Source organism: Erigeron canadensis, chromosome 6 (assembly GCF_010389155.1).
Source record: "Erigeron canadensis isolate Cc75 chromosome 6, C_canadensis_v1, whole genome shotgun sequence".
In the NCBI taxonomy this organism is placed as follows: domain Eukaryota; kingdom Viridiplantae; phylum Streptophyta; class Magnoliopsida; order Asterales; family Asteraceae; genus Erigeron; species Erigeron canadensis.
Genome location: NC_057766.1, coordinates 25387340 through 25408241, shown reverse-complemented (window position 1 = coordinate 25408241; position 20902 = coordinate 25387340). Strand labels below are relative to the sequence as shown.

Here is a 20902-nt window from a genome sequence, read left to right as displayed (position 1 = left end):
ATATCGTGATCTCAATAGAAAACAAAACAGGGCCAAAATAAGTAACAATACTTTTTTAACAATTCAAATGGATTTGTTATTATAGTCTCTATCGGTTACCATTTTCAGTTTGTCCTAAATAAAAAATTTTATACCACTTGTTGACTGAGAAATACCCATACTAGATTTTTATTATTATACCAAACATCTTTTACCTCTTAAGATATCTACACAGCCCCATTTATATCAATTACATATACGACGCTCAACGCTGCCGTCACTCTCCGAATTGCGCGGCTACCTTTTTAGTTAATCGTAACTTTTAGTTTGATAAGAATTTGTTTATAATATCCACGTAAGGGTCACAAAAGTAATCATGCACGAATGTACAACTGATTTTTACCGGCCCAAGATACAATTTTAAAACAACAATGATACTGATATCTAATCTGTCAAAAGCAAAATAACGTATAGGAATGACGAGATGTAGATATAGATACATATGAAGTCATATAAGGTAGGAAGACGGTTTTGTATTTCTGTCATACTGCTACAAGAGAACCATCGTGGATTAAGACACATTAGCACATTATTACTATTATTCCTTTATAAATGAATACGGATAAGTACAAATTATGATATATTTATTTCACACTAAAACGTTCAAGTAAGAAGTATCAAACCTGACAATTACTAGAAAAGATGCCAGCAAAAGGATGAACACAACCCAAAAAACTGTTTGATAGATAATTTTAACAAGAAACTAGTCAAGTGTTCCAGATACAAGGCAATTGTTGTGTAACCAGACAAAGAATTAGCTGCAGCATCTCGAAGTACAAAAGCTACAAATATTTTACAGACAAACAACACAAACGGGTACAAGAAAGTTGGGTGTAAATCGCGTGGCTATACTTTCGATTCTACAAAAGAATGGACTAAATAATAACTATATTATATACTATTTGTCGTAATTAACTTTCAAAATGAAAAGAAACATGTGAGGTGCTCTTCTGTTATATAAGGGATGGCAACAAACTCGGTATTATTCTTGATTCTGTACCAAGAGAGAATTGGGCGTGTGACTTTTTAGCAGACTATGTACTTGAGTTGGATACTGCATTTGACCATATAATTTCAATTTCGAGATTCCTTTGGGCCCCACTTTTGCTTTGTGGCAGCAAAGCATATTCACCAGCTACTGCCCCCATCATGACAACACGGTCGATCTGGATGGTCACTTTTCCAAATGATTTCTGCAGAAACAAGATAGCTTCATCAGTTACAAGTGTATGAAAGCAATGCATGCCATCATTCAAAAAACTGGAAACTATACTGATTATGTGAGTTTGTTTGCCATGTGAAATAAAGAAAACTTTTGCTAGCTTTCAACTTAAGATGTTTTGAAAAGAAATATAACATTTTCTAAATTGAGCTTTCCAAAAAAAAATCCATACAAAAGCAACATGATTGGGGCCAATTCCAAATTATGGCAGTGCACTCTTTTTAGTATATTTTGAGAGGCTAACTCGACCTTTTGATATTTACAATATAGTGCATTACAGCAATTAATGGATAATGTCATTTATTTGGACTTACTTTTCCCATCTTGCTTTTATTCTTGCACGAGATATGTAGCTTCTGGCCTTTGGGGGGACTTTCAAAGGACCACATGAAGCTCTCATCCCACTCGGGATTTGGCCCAGTTGATACAATCTGCAAACCATTGAACAAAAAAAAAGAACTTTTTAAGCACATGAACAACATGCACATCATAGCCCTATTAAATCATGAAACATAGGCTAAGTTATTGGTGTCAATGGCAGCTGGAGAACCAAATGTGAACAATAAATGCACTTGACATTAAGCAAAGCATCCATGCCTTTTGCCAAGACTCTCGTAGATTAATCGCTTACCAAGAGTGTCATCAATACAAAAGATTGATTTTATAGATTTGAATCAACAAGATTCCCCAATTCGTTAATCACTGAAGGATAACTAAATGCCTGGTGCTCAAGGGTCCATGCATTTAACCAAACATTATGGACCAACCAGTCCTATAACTGAGCTTTTACCAAGGACCATGCTTAACAGGGGTTTCAATCCAGTGTTAGGACAGACATTCAAACATTTGGGATTGACCAAGGCCAAGGAGCAGCCTCAGGCCCACGTCTAGTGTGAAAATTAACGAATACTACATAAGTGACAAAGTACAAGCAGTGTACCTTGGTTTGCCTTGAAGGGGTATTGCCAAGTGTAAGCTTGCAGTAAACACTAGGGTTTCCAACAGACTGTTTCAAATCGTTGCCACGCTTAATCACAACTGTTAATATCCCAGGCAAACACTGCAGCAAGAATTCAGCCTTCTCGTGAAATCTAGGAGGACCTGACTGGATTAAGTGCTGCAAGAACTGTATTGCATCAGCAGCAGCAGTTGATTGGGCACTAGAGACTTCAGGTGGGCAAGCAGACCAAGCTTGCCTGAGAAGAAATAGTGCATCTAATGCAGCTTCTTGAGTTGGTTCTGGGCCAGTCTTGAGGGATGTGACTAAGTGTGGGATGCTCTGTGTTGCAGGTTCGGTGGCTCTCAAACGTGGGAAGTTCCCAAAAAGTGCATTTAGAGCTTTCAGATAACCTTCATTCACAGTTCCATTGGCCCATAAGTCCTTTTCAACAGCAGCTGCAGGTTTCAATTAAGAGCATGAAAAAGAGATCAACTCAGTTCAAAAGCATATGTTCAATAATGACACTAGGTATTCCATAATACTTTCCAGACATAATATTTACATTGATCCTGTATATATCACTATCACATGACCTAGTTTACATGGGGGCCTAAATGGATCAGCTTAATTATAAACCCTTTGCTTATAAATCGGTTGATATGGATTGGTTACAATGCATCGTTAACATGTCAATTGGGTAAAATAAAAAAGAATGCTGAAAAGACGGTGAGTACAAAGAGTTGAAAGTTGCTCAAAAAGAATTTTGCATGCATACAACCTCCGAACAGCAGACACTTACCAGTTATAGATCTGACAGTTTCAATGGAGGCATACTCCTGGACGGCATTGTTAGAGAAAAGAAGTTTAATAAACATAGCCGCCTGAACTGATGTATCACCCTCACTTGAAGCAATTAAATCCAGCACAACCTGAACCCCGCCAGCTTCTGCAACCGCTCTTTTATTTGACCGACTGTACATCACAAGATTCTGCAAAGCGCACATAGCCACCACTTTCATTTCTTCTGAAGGTTGATCCTCAAGTAGGTTCACCAACGCCCGGCAGGCGGCAGCAGCATCGGAAGATTGTGCCAAAGTTTCATTCTGGAATAAATCCCCGAGTGCAAGAGTTGCCAATAATCTAGCCTGTTGAGCTTGAGTTTGTGGGTCCAAAAGGTACTGGGATAGTGGTAGAATAGCTGACTTGATAGCTTTACTTTCCCTGATTTTCACATTGTGCAATAGAACTTCCAGAAGCCTTGCAGCAGTTCCCTCACACTGATGGCATCTGAGAAGTTCTAAAAGAGCCTCGATCGCGCCACTTTCAGCCATGGCTACAGCACTGCTGGAATCGTCACTTTCCAGGACTAAAAGAGCATTCAGTGCACCATTTACAGTACCTTCTGATCCTGAACGTAGCAACCTTACCAAAACCGCAATTGGTACTTCTAAATAGAACTCTGAGCTGAACTGCAAAATACTAGATAACACAGTAGCAGCTGATTCCCACAAAGGATTAGGAAGAGTGGTATCAGCTAGTAGAATCACTCTCGAAAGTTCGCTAACGCCACCCTCCTTTGCAATTTCATTAGGCCAAGATAACGCCATGCTAACAAGAGCCTGTAGAGCTCGTTGCTGCAAAATGGGAATACCTGAACCAAGAACACGCATTAATGGACCGATTACTTGCTGAATGATAGAATCCTTCTGATAATGTTCCTCTAAAAGCAAATGAGATAAAAGCTCTGCTGATGACTGCTGGACCGCTGTAGCAGGAGAATCTAGCAAAACAATAAGTGGTTCAATGGTTTGGTGAGTGGTCAAGTTATAATCACGCCAACCCTGTTGATCCTCCAATATATTTACTAGAACACGCAAGGCACTATGCTGACCATCCGGTCCAAGCTCTGGCCTTTTTAACAACAAAAAAATGGGTTCAATAACTCTCAATGCAGATTGATCCTTGGCTATCGTGGCATTGTTGGTCAATATCCTAAGCAGTTCTGCAAAAGCAGCACATAAAAAATCGGGCGCTTCTCTTAGGATATCAAGTATACTCTCAACGACTCCAGCTTTCACCATTTCCATCTTTACAGAAGGTCTATCTTTTCCTAGCTTAACAAGGGCTCGAGAACTTGCCTCATGAAGCACGTAGTTCCTGCCCTCAAGAAGGCCAACAAGTGGAACTACTGCACCACGTGCAGCAACTAGTTCGGCCAGATTTTCATCATCTAAAAGTCGATCTAGTGCACGCACAACCGAATGTTGAGCTGGACTGAACTCGGATACAAGAAGTAAAAGTAAGGGCTCAATACAGCGACCAGCAGTAACGGTACATCTGATTCTTGTGTTTTCAAATAATACGCAACATAACTCGGCAGCATCCCCTTTTAACGCCATTGAACAATTTGATAAAAGAATTCTACAAAGAACATCTACTGCATTCAACTCAACATCTGTCGCAGTAAGTCCTCTAGAAGGATTTCCACTTAGTAGTCTAACTAATGCAGCAATAGCAGCATGCTGCTCCTTTTCCAACCCTGTGTTTAAAACTTCTACCAATGGTTGTACAGCCTGCCGAGAAGATTCTGCATTTTTAATGTGATCAGCAGAAAATAGATTCTCAAGGGCTTTAGCAGCACTAAAACGTGCACGCCTTCCACCCAAACGTAAGACAGCTACTAGCTGGCTGACAGCACCAAATGCTGAGTCATGCTTCCGGATTTCAGCAGTGCTGAATAGGATGCCCAATAGATCAGTCGCAGCTTCCTCGGTGGCATCTTGTGGGCCAAGTGAAAGATACTTCGTTAATGCTTCCAAAGCCCCGCACTCAACCATCGCGATCTTATTTGACGAGCTATCTACCGAAAGCTGTATCAGAAGTCCAAGAGCAAGGAACGGTGCACCAGGCCGATCAGGGATTGGCTTCAGAAGATCAACAAGAGCCGGTATTGACTTTCTAGAAGTAGCACCGACCCTGATGTCATCAACCCTAAACAATCGCTCAAGAGCAACTTGATCTGGATAAGGAACCAAAGAGAACTCTTCTGACAGCTGTAAAAGATCGTGTATGTCACCATTGGCACTCCCGAGCATGGAAATGAGTCCACCTGCAGCCCCAGAATTCGCAACAGATAGAAGAGTTCCCCTGCTTCCATTGCAGACTAGACTAGCTGTAGCTTGTGCTGCAAAATATCTATCGGCTGGATTCTCTGACCTCAATAAACTAGCAAGGGCTGGCATGGCTTTCGTTGTTGGACTAGTGCGTATAATGTCTCGATCTTGAAACAGGATTGCTAATAGTAGTGTGCATATCCATATGCTGCTATCCTCATCAGCATCCAACTGCAAAATTATTTGTTATATGAAATATTTATAAGATTGGCAGCAGATCATGGCACATTTGTATGGATGTTACAGCTATTTTCACACGAACAGATTAATATTTATGTTCTAACTGAATTAATCTATGTGGTCAACTTAGGTTAATAAAGTAACTTAAACATACCTGATTGTATGGCAATGCACTTGAGATTCTTCCTGTAAGGATTTCAACAGCTCCTGCCTCTGTAATCTCAATTTTATATTTTTCATCATGATTAGCAAATGCCGAAAGCAGCCATAAAGAGATACCAGCACCATTTATAACTGATGTACTGGTGCGTTTCTCATCTTTAGAACATCTGAAAATACTTATAGCAGCCATGTCTTCCGAATTAGAGTAAATTGTAGAGCTCACCATTAAAACAAGATATCGAATTATACTGGAATGCATATTTGCCTCGTGGAGATCCTCTACCACTTTCTGGATATTTGCTTTTGTGGCACATACAAGTAGTGCGGTTCCACCAATCTTTACGGTTGCATTTGATGAATCGATTATTCTTCTTGCAATGGACGATGTGCAACCATAAGATCCCGTAATCGCATTTCCAAGAACTGCACATTGATCATGGCAAAGCCTTGACAATATTTCTATTGCCTTATCCTGTAATAGAGCAGTTGCACCCCTAATGAATGAAACAATCGGAATTATGCTATCGGGATTTTCGACAAGCACTTGCCATGCAGGTTTAACATGCCCCGGTGATCCTTTTAATCTCGACAAAATAGCGAGTGCGTCTAGTGCCTCTGGTGTAGCAATAGATCCACAATTACCGGATTCTATGAAGGAAACCAATGCAAGAACTGTCCCTGTTTGATTTACGAATTCAGTTAACCTAGAATCCGTTTTCCGGGAATCAAGTAGCCGAGCAATTGCTGCTGCTGCATGGTTCCTTCCGGTCGATTTGCCTTCACGGAGAACCCTAGTGGCTGACATAATAATTTCTTCCGGAGCAACTTTCTCGGGAACTTCATTATCCAATAGAAGGTTCGCTAAAGCGCATAATGCCTGTTCAGCAACTTTTAGGGCCGGAGATCTCGCAAGTGTCAGCAACGCCGGCAGCACGTCCATGGCAACAACTGCCACATCATGATTCTCCCTGATCGACAGGAAAATTGCAGCTAGGCAGCCACAGCACTCGGCCAAAATGTTCTCAGATTCTGACTTCAAAAGTTTCGTGACAGAACTAAGAGTTGTAAAGGCAATGCTGCTCTCACGCAAGTCCTTTCGGAGATTGAAGATTCTAGCAAGAGCCATTGCGGAACTAGCACGGGTTTCTTCATTTGTAGATGCTAAAATCTTGATCATTGTTTCGATTGCATCATTAGAAGCACTGCCTTCACGCAGTAAATCAGAAAGTGGGGCGATTGAAAGCAAACTTTTTAATGCATCCAAAACATGAACCTTTGACTCTGGAAGATCACTGGTCAATAATGCAGTAAGTTGACTTATAGTTGCTGTATCTGATCTCTGAATCAAATGGTTCAATGTCTTTGCAGCAATCTCCTTCCCATTAGAGCTTCCATTCTTCAGCAACCACAGCAAAGCAGGTACAGCGTCAGCACTTTCAACACAATTGCGTATATCTTCACTGTGATTACAGAGGTTGCCCAAAATTGTTGCAGAATCTTCTCTTGCTTTTGCAGACCCAGTTTCTAAAATTTGAACAAGAGGTGGTATGCCACCTGCAGCAGTGATGGCCCACTTGCTGTCATCACTTTCCTTGGACAAAAGGCACAACAATGCAACCGCACATTCCTGCTGCTGCTCTGATGAAAGTCCAAGAAGAGAAATCAACATCTGAACACCCTCGCGACCCTGAAGAGCATGCCATAAAGTACCCTTATTGTTGCAGAGTATAAGCAGCGATTTTATCAGCTCATCCTGAACTTCATTGGTTGCCATTGTGATCAATCCAACCAACAGATGTTTCGAATCAGAATTTGCAAGTTTGCTTGCAAAAATTGCATTCCCATACAAACTGGCAAGAGCTTCTATGGTGCGTTCTTGGACTAAAAAGGGTAGACGAGGCTTGAACTGTTTTACTAATGTCAGCTCGATATCAAATGGATCTGAAGCTCGTGTACTTTCTGCATTACTGTCATATATCATAAGCGCAGAAGCCAAAGCTCCTAATGTATCCGCCACCTGTGCAGGTGATGTGCATGAGTCAAGACTTTGACCAAGACTCGTGATGACATGGCACAATCCACCAGAAATGTTTGCAAGCGCACACATCGCATTTTCCTGCAAGGCTTGTGCATCTTCACCTTGCATAAATTCTTTTGATGGAGCTATTGTAGCATTAATTAAAGAAGGAATGCCATTAGCACTCGCTATATCCTTTCTTGCTTGTTTGCTCTGAGCCGAAAGAGACTTCAAAGCAGCTGCAGCTTGTGCTCTAACTGGAGGTTCATAACCGGGTCCCAGCAGCTTAAGAAGTTGTTTCGTAGTCACAGAAGTTGATATCTTTAAGCATACAGATGCATCCTCCATTATCATGGATGCCAGCAAAAAACATACATTTGCTTGGGTATTTGACTGGTCAAACATGAGTAGCTTCATTAATATATCTTCACCGTGAGATTGAGCTGTTGCTGACCAAAATCCCTCAGTGGTGCTACAGAGGTTACGTAAAGCACCAGTAAGCAAATCATTGACCACGTGTCCAGCCTCATGACCCTTTTCGAGTTGCTCCCAGAGCACGGGCACAACACCTTCAGTGGCAAAAATTTTGGACCCGACATGATCCTTGGCATCACCTTCAGAAACAGCATAAATGGTCTTTGCAGCAGTGATTTGACCTTCTGTTGAAGTTGACTTTAGAAGAGCAAGAAGTGGTGGAATACAACCTCCGAGTAATACTTTGACGCGTAGTTCGTTTTCCTTGCACAAGGAGCCCAAAACTGTAGCTGCTTGCATTTTTACACCAAGTGACCCTGACCGTAGGAGAGAGACTAGTACTGGAACTGCTTGAGAATGTGAAGTGACTGCACTGAATGCACCTTCTCGTGTATTGATCAGGTCAAGTAATTGCCTTAAATTAAACTCTTTTTCTTGTGAAGACGATGATTTCTGTCTTAACTGCTCTATGCATTGGGCAACACTCGATAATGTGCCATCTGGATCCTCCATGCTGCTACGCTCCCTGGAGATACAAAATGAAACATTCATTAATCTAGTGTGAACAACTTTAAAATAGATTGACCTTCAAAAGCATTATAATAATATCCGGTTGGTCTACACAATTATCAGACCTCGAGCCCATTCTTAATAGGGAGTGTGGAGTTGAAGGTTCTCTGTCAGGTGTTCCATTCCCATTTCTTTCCTGCAATGACATTGTGAAATTGTCAGCAATTGAGATAAAGTAATAAAAAAAAGGGCAATTGATTGGAAATGCTGCTTTAACCAGTTTCCTACTGTATGCATCCATCTTTCAAACTTTCTATTTTATGCATTCATATCTATATTTCATACTATTATACACAATTGACTTAAAATTGACTAAATTACCCTTAATGAATTAAACATGGTTGTTATGCATGGTAAGACCCCTATATAGCTATATGCCTCTCTCAACTTTCCATTTAGACATATGGAAAGAGGATCTTTGCCTTGAGATAGGTGACATTTAATGTATGGCAGCATGCAAAAGGAAAAGATCATAACATAAGGTATTCCACATAGGGTCCGTGATATTATCATCATCAATATTTATAATCCCAAGTTTCGAAAGGGGAAAGCTATACTCATTGGAAGAAGTCAAAAGCAATATAACTTCTTTCAAATTGTTTCTATAAATGCCAATTTCAATATATATGCAGTATATGCATCATTTAAGTCTCAGGATAACAGTACACGGAAACTAGCTTAATCATCTATCAGGATACAGGTGGATCCCTTTATTCTACTCATACACTATCAACATGAAGAATAAATACACAACCAACTATAAGAAAATGGTCATGCATCAACGAATTAATGAAGAGAGGGTACTTACTTTAATAAACTCATGAATAACAAATGACAGACTTTTAACATTGTTTACATAACAAATGTATATTCGGCTTACAGAAAATGAACTACTTTTGGTCAATGGACAACGCTTCCTAATCTATATCTATATAAGGACATATTCATTAGTAAATGAGCACTTAAGGTTGACAAGCCAAGTAGCCGACTATTAGACGCAGGCACGGAGCTATATATATAAGTACATCAATCGAAATGAATCCAGCTTCCAGTAAATTACTAAGTTCACCTTAGCACTGGCTATGAATGGTTAACCTTATATAAATGAAGTATCTACAACATACAAACTCATAAAATGTTTTTGCATTTCGAAATCAATTAGGTTCACAGTTTAGAGAGTAACCACCAGATGTGTGCTGCCATTGCTGCCGGCGGAAAACCGCCGACTGACCGTCGCCGCCAGCTTTACTACGATAACTTAATCACTACTTCAAAATCAGATTCGCCTCCTACTCCAGGCCACAACAGAGCAAATAAAATTAATCCTGATTGTTTCCTGAAAAAAAAAACACCAAACTACTATCAATTTCTACACGATTTGACCAAACTCGAACTACATTCATCAAACATCAGTAACGTAACAGCAGATCCACGCCGATCACCGTGATTTACATACAATTGCATGATCAACTAACTTAATTCCACATATAATAATACGATATATACAACATTTGAATAACTACACAAAAAACGCAACACGACTTAAAGTAGTAGCAGAATAACATTTTATCACAAATTTAACTTATATTAAATCGAATTTCATACATCTAGCTAACAGATCAGTAGATCAACACTGATCCTCACATTTTACAATCAACTTAACTGAATTCCATATACATATACATATATATGTATATATAATGTAGATTGTAGCAATTGATATGATCAGAATTAAAACTAATTTGATATAGATTCAATACATCTGGCAGTAGATCAACGCTGATCAACTGTATATAATATGTATACATATGTGTGTGTGTATATATGTATTGTATATGTATATAAACAAGTATTCAAATCAGAAATGCTATGTATGAATAAGAATGTAGAATAATAACTAAGAATGTGAATCTGGAGAGTAGGTGATTACCAGTGTGTGAAATAGAAATGATAACGCTTTTGTTGTTGTTGCGTAAAAATAGAATACAACAAGTGAAGAATAAGAAGAGTTGAAGAAGAAAGAAGATGAAGATGATGTATGAATGAAATGAGAAAAGATGGACCAAAAAGAATGTGAGTACAAAACAAGTATGTATGTATCTGTATCTATCATAAGTGACGGTGGGGGTGGGGTGGGGATGCCAGCCACCGACAGCTCACATCACACTGACTGTTTTGGCTTCGGTTTAGCCCACCTCGGCTCGGCTCGGCTCACGTTCCTATAGTATATTCCCTCGGAACATGATTTGTTTTGCAGAAGTGGTACTTGTATTTCTTTACTTTCAAATATTTTATTATTATTTCTTCTTTTTTTTTTCTTTGGCACTGATTGTTGCGTAAAATGAAAACTACAAAAAGAGAAAACGATAGGTGTTTGTGTTTCTTCCTTTACCAATAATAAATGAGAGTGATATTCGTACAAGAATTTTTATCAAGTCATCACAACATACAGGTATTGTAGCTAACTATAAGAATAGATGATGCATAAATATGGTGCCTTAATAAAAAAAATTATGACATACGAATATAACTATCTATGATAAAATGGTTATGTAATGTAGTGACCTACTCAGGTGGCTATGTGATGTAAGATTCTTCATTTTTCGGGTTATGTGATGTATTGTGTTACCTATTGTATAAGTTACCGGTCAACACACTACATTACATAACCATTTTGTAATAGATGGTTACATTCGTATGTTATTGACCCGCGTTGACTTGTACTTCGAACTAGAACTTGAAACCGGTACTAGGGATGTGCACGGGTCAAACCCGGTCCGACCCAACAAAACCTGGCCTGACCCGCGACCCTCAAGGGCATGAAAACGTGACCCGTGACCCGGCCCGTGAAGGTTCGGGTTTGTCACGGATTTCCTTCACAAATTTTCGGTTTTTGCCTTCACCCGACACGTCTAACCCGTGACCCGCGAATGCACTAAAATCGTGACACGTGACCCAACCCGTTAGGGCTTCGGACGGGTCAGTTTGGGCCGGTTCCGGGTCAGGCGCGGGTCAATGGGGCTTTTGCTCATCCCTAACCGTTACCAATCAACTCAAAAATGACTTCCGCACAAACCATAGCAAAAAATTAACCATCACACACTTCGCTGGAAAAATATGGTATTATGGTAAAAATGGTGTTGCAAACACAAATTTCATCTGGACTTCCCCAAAATAAATAGTGAAATCAAAAGCTAAATGGAATTTTACAATTATTTATACGAGAATTTTATTTTTGTGCTTGTGACTGAAAAAAACGGTGTCATCGAAAATTGTGTCACCGATAAAATGGTATTATGGTGGTGGTGACTTTATAATTTCCAACTCGTCGGTAACAACAAGATACAAGAATGGTGTTGCCGGAAAACTCATCGGAGAAGATGATCGGAGTGTAAATTTGCCAGATACTTTACATAACCATTTTTTCATAGGTGGTTACATTCGTATGCCATTATCCCTTAAACTATTACCAATTACCTGTTACAACTTGCAATACCCGGTAATATACATCACATAGCCCACAAAACATAAGTGCCTACATCACATATCCACCCAAATAAGTCATTACATTACATAACCATTTTCTCATATGTGGTTACATTCGTATGCCATAATCCCAAATAAAAACTCATGGTATGAATATCAACTCAATAATAAATACATATGTTGGCCCATTCATGTTTACTATTTTTAAGGGGAAAAAAAGGGAAGTGATAAATCTACAACAATTGTTAGCCATCTACAACAAATGTATAAGTTTTACTACACAGTGTACACCTGTATAAAGCAGACATTGTTGTAGATGGTTAAAACTTGTTGTAGCTTTATCACTTCCCCAAAAAAAAATATGTAAAATGAATCATTTTCGGGGTCATGAGTTCAAATCATGTCAAACACATTTGCAGATGGGCATTTGTAATATTATACTCATCTAAGATATGTGGGAGCAAACCCTTTCTATAATACCTTACGAGAGTAAGTACCCGTGCGTTGCGACGGTAAAATGGTAGGGTGATAGGTCATAGAGTGTGATAGGCAATGTTTTAAATACCGGTACGTACCGACCAGTATTCCCGGAATACCGGATACCAGGTGGTACCCCGGTACAACCATCCCGGTATTTTGTCCGATATTTTCACTATTCAATACCGGCCGATATTTCCGGTATTAATGGTAATACCGGTATTTTGATTATCTTTTTTTGAATTTTTTTAAAAATTATTTTATGATACTTTTATGTTATGTTTTGTTATTTATAAACTTAAAATTTATATTTTGTTATGAAATACCTATTTGGTATTATTTTTAAGGGCTAATTACTTGGAAAATCCTTCAACTTGTCACTGAAACCTTTTTTTGGGCTCGAAAAAAAAGTTCTATTCGAGGGAAGAAAAACGGCTAAAATCTATTTTATGGGGTTCCGTACAAGTAGCCAGTTAAAAATAGGGCTAATTACTTGGAAGTCCTTCAACTTGTCACTGAAACCTTTTCTGGGGCTCCAACAAAAAAAAGTTATATTTAAGGGTATGAAAACGACTAAAATTACTATTATGGGGTCTCGTGTAAGTAGCCGGTCAAAAAGTAATTTGAATGCAATTTCTATTTTATTTTATTTCATTTATGGATTACATAGAAATTCCAAGTCATGTCTCTATACAAAACACCAAAATATAATATATATATATATATATATATATATATATATATATATATATATTTCTGGGTTCCATCTCCATTCCATCTTCATAACCTCCGACCATCCTACCGCCGACACCACCTACATCTGACTACCCTTTTGCCATTACAGATTTGGGATGCCATAATCACATATTTCCTATGGTAACGTCAGCTCATCATCAACATCACTAGTATATAATCACATCATCGGAAAATCAAAAACAACATAAAAATTTTCCGGCCACCCCAACACCACCACCACAAAGATCCGGCCACAAAACTCATGAAACGATTTGAATAATCTTGATTGTATCTTTGTCCCCATTTAACCATTCTCATGTTCAACTCTTATTAAACAACCCAAGTTAAAGATTTGAACCTTTTACTTAACACCACCGCAAATCTCCATAGCCGCCACCATAAAGTTTATGACGCCAGCAGCGGTGGTTTTTAAATGAAAGTGGCTAGATATCATATGGTACAAGAGAATATAAAAAAGTGGCTAATTTGAAAAAAATTGTTGGAGCCCCAAAAAAGGTTTTAATGACAAGTTAAGAGACTTTTCAAGTAATTAGCCCTTAAAAATAAGGATAAAACCGGCTAGCTACTGTACACGTTAGCAAAAAGTGATCACGGTCCTACTATAGTAATTTTAGCCGTTTTCATACCCTCAAATAGAACTTTTTTTTGTTGGAACCCCATAAAAGGTTTCAGTGACAAGTTGAGGGACTTTTCAATTAATTAGCCCTATTTTTAATTGGATTGTACTTGTATTTTGACTGTTTTCGTTAAATTGTAACAAGTTTTGTAGGATTTCTATAAAAATAAAAATACAAATATTAAATTACCGTGTCGGTATACCGGTAATACCGGTACCGAGTACCCGACAGATACGACCAAAATACCGGTATTTAAAACATTTACTGATAGGTCATAGGTTTTGATATGTATTAGAGTGTGATAGCCAAATGCCTTAGCCTTACGGGCTCCACCCTCAGATTTAAAAATTCATCGAAAGTATATCGAATAACATCTCTAATGAAAGAGCATGAAATTTTAAGAACACCCATATAATTTTTATAATTTATCGATTTACGGTTTTTGAGATAAAAGATTTTGAATGAATTAGTGAAAATTTATGGAAGAGAGAGAAAAATGAGTGATTGAGATTTGAGGAGAGAAAAAAAAAAAGTGGTTAAGATTATTTTAAGGGTATTATAAATAAGTGATAGGGGTGATTTGGGGTTTTCACTCGTGTAAAGTTAAAAAAATGGAGTGTACAAATGTTTTATAATGTAGTAGAGATAGAAATAGAGATAGAGATAAAACATATTAAATTATCCTATTTTAAGAAATTCAGCACTTTTTTTATACCCAAAATATCTCTATTTCTTAATCCTAATTCCCCTATACACTTAATTTATACTTTTATACTATCTAATAAAAAAACAACTCTCTCTTTAAATGTTACATGGGGAAATTATCTAAAATAACATTAATGATTAAATTACACTACAAGTCTTTTATCTTTTAAACTTCATTAACCTTTTACATCAATTACTTTTACATCAATTATCTACACCACTTGACGCCTCCTCTAGCACCAAAAGTCACTTTCATCATCACACCGTTGCCACCACGACCACCACCGCATTGCGCGGGTACCGTGCTAGTGATGGATACACCAGTTTCAGTTTTAGAGAGTATTGTCAAATTCGTCAGTTTGACAAATTTTTCTTTAAAACAATTAAGTAACTAGTCTATTTCAACTTATATAAAATAAGTCCAGCTAAAAATGAGTTAGTTGTAAGAATGAAAAGTTTTACTATATATATATATCAATCAAGATTTAAGTTGTAAGAATTTGCATATAAACTTTTGTAACTTTTCAGCAACAAAAAAAGTCGTAACTTTTATAGAGATTATAGGTTAAGACGAAAGTAAAAAACATATAAACCCATTGTATTATATAAACTCACTTCTTTTTACTAAACCATGAATATCATGATTATAAAACCAAATATGAGAGGTTCTCCATCTAAGCTTAGATGGGGGATAACCTCATACTCACTTTCCTTATATATATATATATATATATACTAGGATTTTTTTACCCGCACGATGTGCGGCTGCTTTAAAAAGGTGCTCAATAAAGTGAGATTTGAGTTAAACTTGCTTAAAAAAACATTTAATGAAACGCTTAATATGTGAACAAATGAGTTAATGAAATGGATCAATAATGATCGTAAAAAAAACATATGGACGAACAATCTATTTAGTTTCACTTAATTAAATTAGCAATAACGTATTCATTATCCAATCATTAAACTAATTGTTATATACACTTGTTTTGAACTAACTCTTCGTCTACAATCATAATATTTTTCTCATCATCACAATGAAAAATTGTATTGTTAAAAAACAAAAGAAAAAAGAGATTATATTAACCATTATCATAAATTTCAAAAAACGATAAAAGAATTAAACCAAAAATTGTACATAATTTCCATAGTGATATGAACGAAAGAATTAACATAACTCTTTCAGAAAGTTATGATATTATACAAAGCTCTTAACTCATATAAGATGAATATAACTTAGTGGTGATAAAAAAGCTTATAAACTTTAAATATTACCACTAATGATTAATGCGATGAGAGTTCTAACTAACTAACGGCCTGAGCAAACTTTCATATAATCACTATAAAAAACCCAAAAGGAACCTCATATAAATGTTGAATAAAAAAGATAATGAAATATCATTAGGTATAGATGTGATTTTTTAAACTAAAAAGAATATATCATTTTATCTAATGAGAAGATCTTAGATTCTTACAATATATATATATATTTATTTATTTTAATTTTCTAAATATATAGTTTATTTAAAGAAAAATATGAAGTTGACACATAAGATAAAATCTTATGTGTCAATTTTTTAAATTAGTTTGAGATTGCAAGAGGGCTTTAAAATGTTTGGTTAACTATTGTTTTATAATAGTTATAGATATATACCCCTCACATTTGGTTTTTATAAATGAAAATTATGGGGACCATGTATTTGTTTTAAATTCAAACAAATAATATAATATTTGTATGTGAGGGGTTATCCATCTAAGCTTAGATGAGAAACAACTTCATACTCATTTTTCTCATATATATATATATATATATATATATATATATGATATATATTGATTGAGAAAGACATCGTTCCTAACAATTTTATAAAAAAAAAAAGTTATTAACTCAAATTGCATCGTTGCTAGTTGCTACATGCATTTCATTATTTTTTTGAATATAATATTGTGGTGATGAATGATCGATAGATGCAACTGACTATCCATGACAATGAAATTCCAACTCTTGTTACACTAAATAATCGAATAATTATTGGCTTTTTAATAAAGATTATTGAACTTTTCATTAAATGACTTAATATGACTTTGAAGTTATGATTCTTATTATATTTGATTATGTATTTATAAATAAAAATACAATTACTTACTTATAAGATTTTTTTAACGTTTAGCATTAACAATATGAGCAATTTTTTATTTTTATTTTCATAACACATATATGATAACTATGGGTGTTCATGGACCCGTTTGATTCGGTTTTGACTAAGTCTTAAACCAAACCGGCATTTTCAATTTTAAGATATATTAAACAAAATCAGACCAAGTATGTTGTCAAACCGAACTAGATCAGACCCTGTGAACCGGTCTGGTTTGACTGTTTCAAATTCTTATTTCTCTTTCTTTTATTTCCATATAATCTTTTTTATATATATGTGACAAAAAAGTCATAACGAAGACTTTAAATTAGAACATTTATTGCATTATCAAAACACAATATATGTTTGAGCCAACAATAAAAAAAATCCTCCGCTAAATAATTTCTATATAAATCCCACATGATTTAATTAACAAGAAAAAGTTTATTCCTCCAAAAACATACAAGGTCGAAGCAAAATATTTTCATAAAATATACATATTCAATGTAGTACAACATGTTATCGAAAAATATTATCAAAACGGCTAAATATTAACAAATTCTTATTTCCTTTTCCTTTAAACGGCTAAATATTATAAAAAATTATATACACATATACTTTTTAGTCTGATCCAGTTTATGACAGTTTTTTCTTTGTTTAAACCGTAATCGAACCAATGAACCTGGTTTTTTAAATTTAAACTATCAACCCAGACTTAACAACTCAATGTGACCGAACCAATCCATATACCACGGTTTGGTCCGGTTTTAACGGTTTAACGGTTTGATGGACATCCCTAATGATAACAATAACCTCATGACTAAATTTTAACTAATGAATACTTGGTAAAATAGAGTCTAATAACTTCTAGTTAAATTAAACAACCAGTATAACTAATAACAGCTATACAAAGTCAATTTAATACAAATACAACCAAAAAAAATCCTTTTACTTTTGTTTTTGCAATATTGTAAGTTACATTTATTGAAATATATTTTTTTTTAATATTAAAAAAGTATCTATGCAATGCGGCGTTAACAATGGCGGTGATGGTGATTGGTAGTGGTAGTTTGTGACGATGACAGAAAATAGTGTATGTAATTGATGTAAATGAAATAGTGTGGCTATTATAGGAGTTAAGGGATAGATTGTGTATATATATGTACAAAGGCAAAAGAGGTATATGAAATGAAGATTTTTAAAATAGTACGAGTAATAAAGATAAAGGGTTTTTAGAGATATCAAACCTGTAATGTGCGAAATGGGGAAGGGGGCGGTACTTTTTATAAAGGAGTATAAATTTTGTGTGATAAAGTAAAAAGTTATTGAGATTTTGTATTTGTTATATAGGTTTATCGAGACTCTAAATCGATAGTAAGTGATGAAACTAATGAGATAACATGAGAAAGTGAATGCTTTAATATCTACAAGGCTCATATCGAATCAAAAAATAAGCAAAGCTACCAATACCATCAAAACCACCAAAAACATAAAGACTGACCTAAAACAAAAGAAGCAGACACCGAAAGTCAAAACACGTAAGTGTGCACAACAACTAGAAGCCAAACAAATTCGTAGTCCCTTTTTATTAATGTATTTTTAACTCGAAACTGGTTTCTTACTATTGTGCCACTATGTCCTTTTACTTAGCGCTTCAAGTACTAATGAGTTTGCTTAATGCAAATATATCATCTCATATTAAAAACATTGTTGTAATCCAATGGTTAAAGATCAAGAGTGTACCCTTTTCGATGATGTGACTTTTCGGTTTTGCTTATATTTATAATGTGAGAATCCAATACTGACCATTTATCATGTGAGAATCCTAACATTGACTGAAGCATTTTATCAAACATTGAATTTGCACAAAACTTTTATTTAAGATACACAAATCAAAAAACACCGAAAATGTATATTAAATCTCTTGGAAACAAAATTTGGAGATTAAAATAAAAACTTTTACATTTACATAAGAAAATAATTTCTATTAAAATCTTAGGTTTCATCTTTATATACTTCATCAATCATTTCCTGCATTTCGAATAAATAATCTACATTCTAATCTTTATATTTCATTCACTATATACACATCATCTTGAAACCAAACCGTAAAAATTAAAAAAAATTTGATAGAACATTATTAGATATAAAATTTATATCTTTATTTGTTTATAGATATCTGAATATTAAGTTTAAAACCTATTGGTTTTATTTAAAACTCATTTAGAACTTTTAAAAGATAGGTTTTGAAAAAACAGTGAGTAGAATGAAATAGATTTCGGTTAAAATTTAAATTAAAAATCTATTGAGGTAAATTGTGAAAGTGTATTTAAAATGAATCAAAGAAAAATGAGACTTTCTTGAAAGACACTACTTAATGTACTTTATCCATATATACAAATGGGGCTTGTTTTTGGTAACACATGAACAACATTTGTAGTTGTCTATCGCTATTATAACTTTCTTTCCTGTCTTCAAACAACACTTTATTTCCTTATTTCAGTCTTACCCATACATATACCACATTATATATATAGCCATGTATATATCAAGAAATAAATAAACCAAATCTCTTTCTTTTAAGATAATCTCTCAAATTCGATATGATTTGAGTTTCTTTCTTTTAATGTTTAACGCATCATAATTCATATATCTATACACTAGCTGATTAACCCGGGTTCAACCCGGGTATTCTAATTAAAGTTTTAGAAATGAAAAATATGTAGTAAAAAAAAGTATGTAATTTTTGTTATTAATATATTATAACTGATATTGATATAAAGATAATGAATCGACTAAGACAAAAATACATAAAATAAGATTACCATTTGGGTTAAAACAAAAAGAACTTTCAAAGATTTATGTTGAAAGATAACTTTCTTTGTCTTTAATAAAAGATTAGGAATTTTAAATAAACATTTAATATAATGGTTTTTTTTTTATATATATATGACATCATAAATCAAAGAAATTTTTTATAAAAAAATATGTGGGTTTGCCACATAATAATTTTTCTAAAAATGCTTTAGGAAGACAATCTTCTTTTATTTATTATAAAGATCTATATCTGTATCTACATGTATATTTGTATCCACCTATATCTATATCTTTTTAGAACTAAATATTGGGTAGGGGCTTTAAAAGAATACAAAATGATGGTAATTTTCAAATCTGCAAAAAATTTATAATTTATAATTTTTTATTTAATTTAGAATTTTCTTTTGTATAATTAAAAAAATGAAAAGAAATTAATTAGTGTATTAGCTAATACCATTGCAAAAGAAATTAATAAACAAATGAACATTAAGTGTTTGACTGGTTAGAAAACAAACAAAAGATCGTCTATAGAAAAAAAAAATAAAGAAAATAAAGGACCACTCTATAAATGACTGAAGGGGTGTGTATAAAGCATCCGCCTATACAAAATACAAAACATTTATACCTACCTCTTAATTAATATCTTTACATTAGAGTTAAATGTGTTAAAATGACCTCCTAAGTACATGCTCAGTTGCTCACTTAATCATTAAACTCTTTTACTTACGTTAACGACTTAGACTATCGTCACGCTTATTAAAAATATCATTAATGAATTAATTTACAAAACCTATTATTCTAATTTCTAAAATAATCATAGCACATTTTTATATCAATTACCTTTACGTCAATAATCTACAGAATCGTCTCCATCACTCCTCATATCATTATTACCCCATGAGTCCGTGACCGCCACCACAATTGTCATTGTATTGTTTAAGCATCCATGTTAAAGTTAATATACAAAACGGAGCTTATCGGTTTCCAACCAATTGATTTTATACATCCGACTTTAATTAAACTGATTTTAATCAGTAGTTAAATAAATAGTTAACAAACCGAACCATCGGTTCTATAGTGAGTCGATTCTAATGAACAGTTTTTACCGAATTTGGTTCGGTTTTCCGCACCCTTC

The 20902-nt window shown here is 35.0% G+C and overlaps 1 protein-coding gene across 1 annotated transcript; it reads right to left on the bottom strand.

Annotated features, from left to right (window-relative positions):
- Positions 1 to 696: 696 nt before the first annotated feature.
- Positions 697 to 10810, bottom strand: LOC122603731 (protein CELLULOSE SYNTHASE INTERACTIVE 1-like). The gene is made up of 8 exons (XM_043776519.1): positions 10708 to 10810; positions 9964 to 10113; positions 8843 to 8913; positions 5709 to 8733; positions 3001 to 5545; positions 2202 to 2656; positions 1576 to 1692; positions 697 to 1232 (listed from the first exon to the last, which is right to left on the bottom strand). Exons 3-8 carry the CDS (start codon positions 8851 to 8853, stop codon positions 1074 to 1076), a joined length of 6312 nt encoding a protein of 2103 aa, XP_043632454.1. The 5' UTR covers positions 8854 to 8913; positions 9964 to 10113; positions 10708 to 10810; the 3' UTR covers positions 697 to 1073.
- Between the last annotated feature and the right edge of the window lie 10092 nt (positions 10811 to 20902).

Bases quoted from the DNA above. Each gene is read 5' to 3' on its own strand.
- LOC122603731 (XM_043776519.1), bottom strand. The intron at 2,657-3,000 runs GTAAGTGTCTGC...TGAAACCTGCAG, and splicing joins AACTGTCAGATCTATAACTG to CTGCTGTTGAAAAGGACTTA. The intron at 1,693-2,201 runs GTACACTGCTTG...AATGGTTTGCAG, and splicing joins CCCCTTCAAGGCAAACCAAG to ATTGTATCAACTGGGCCAAA.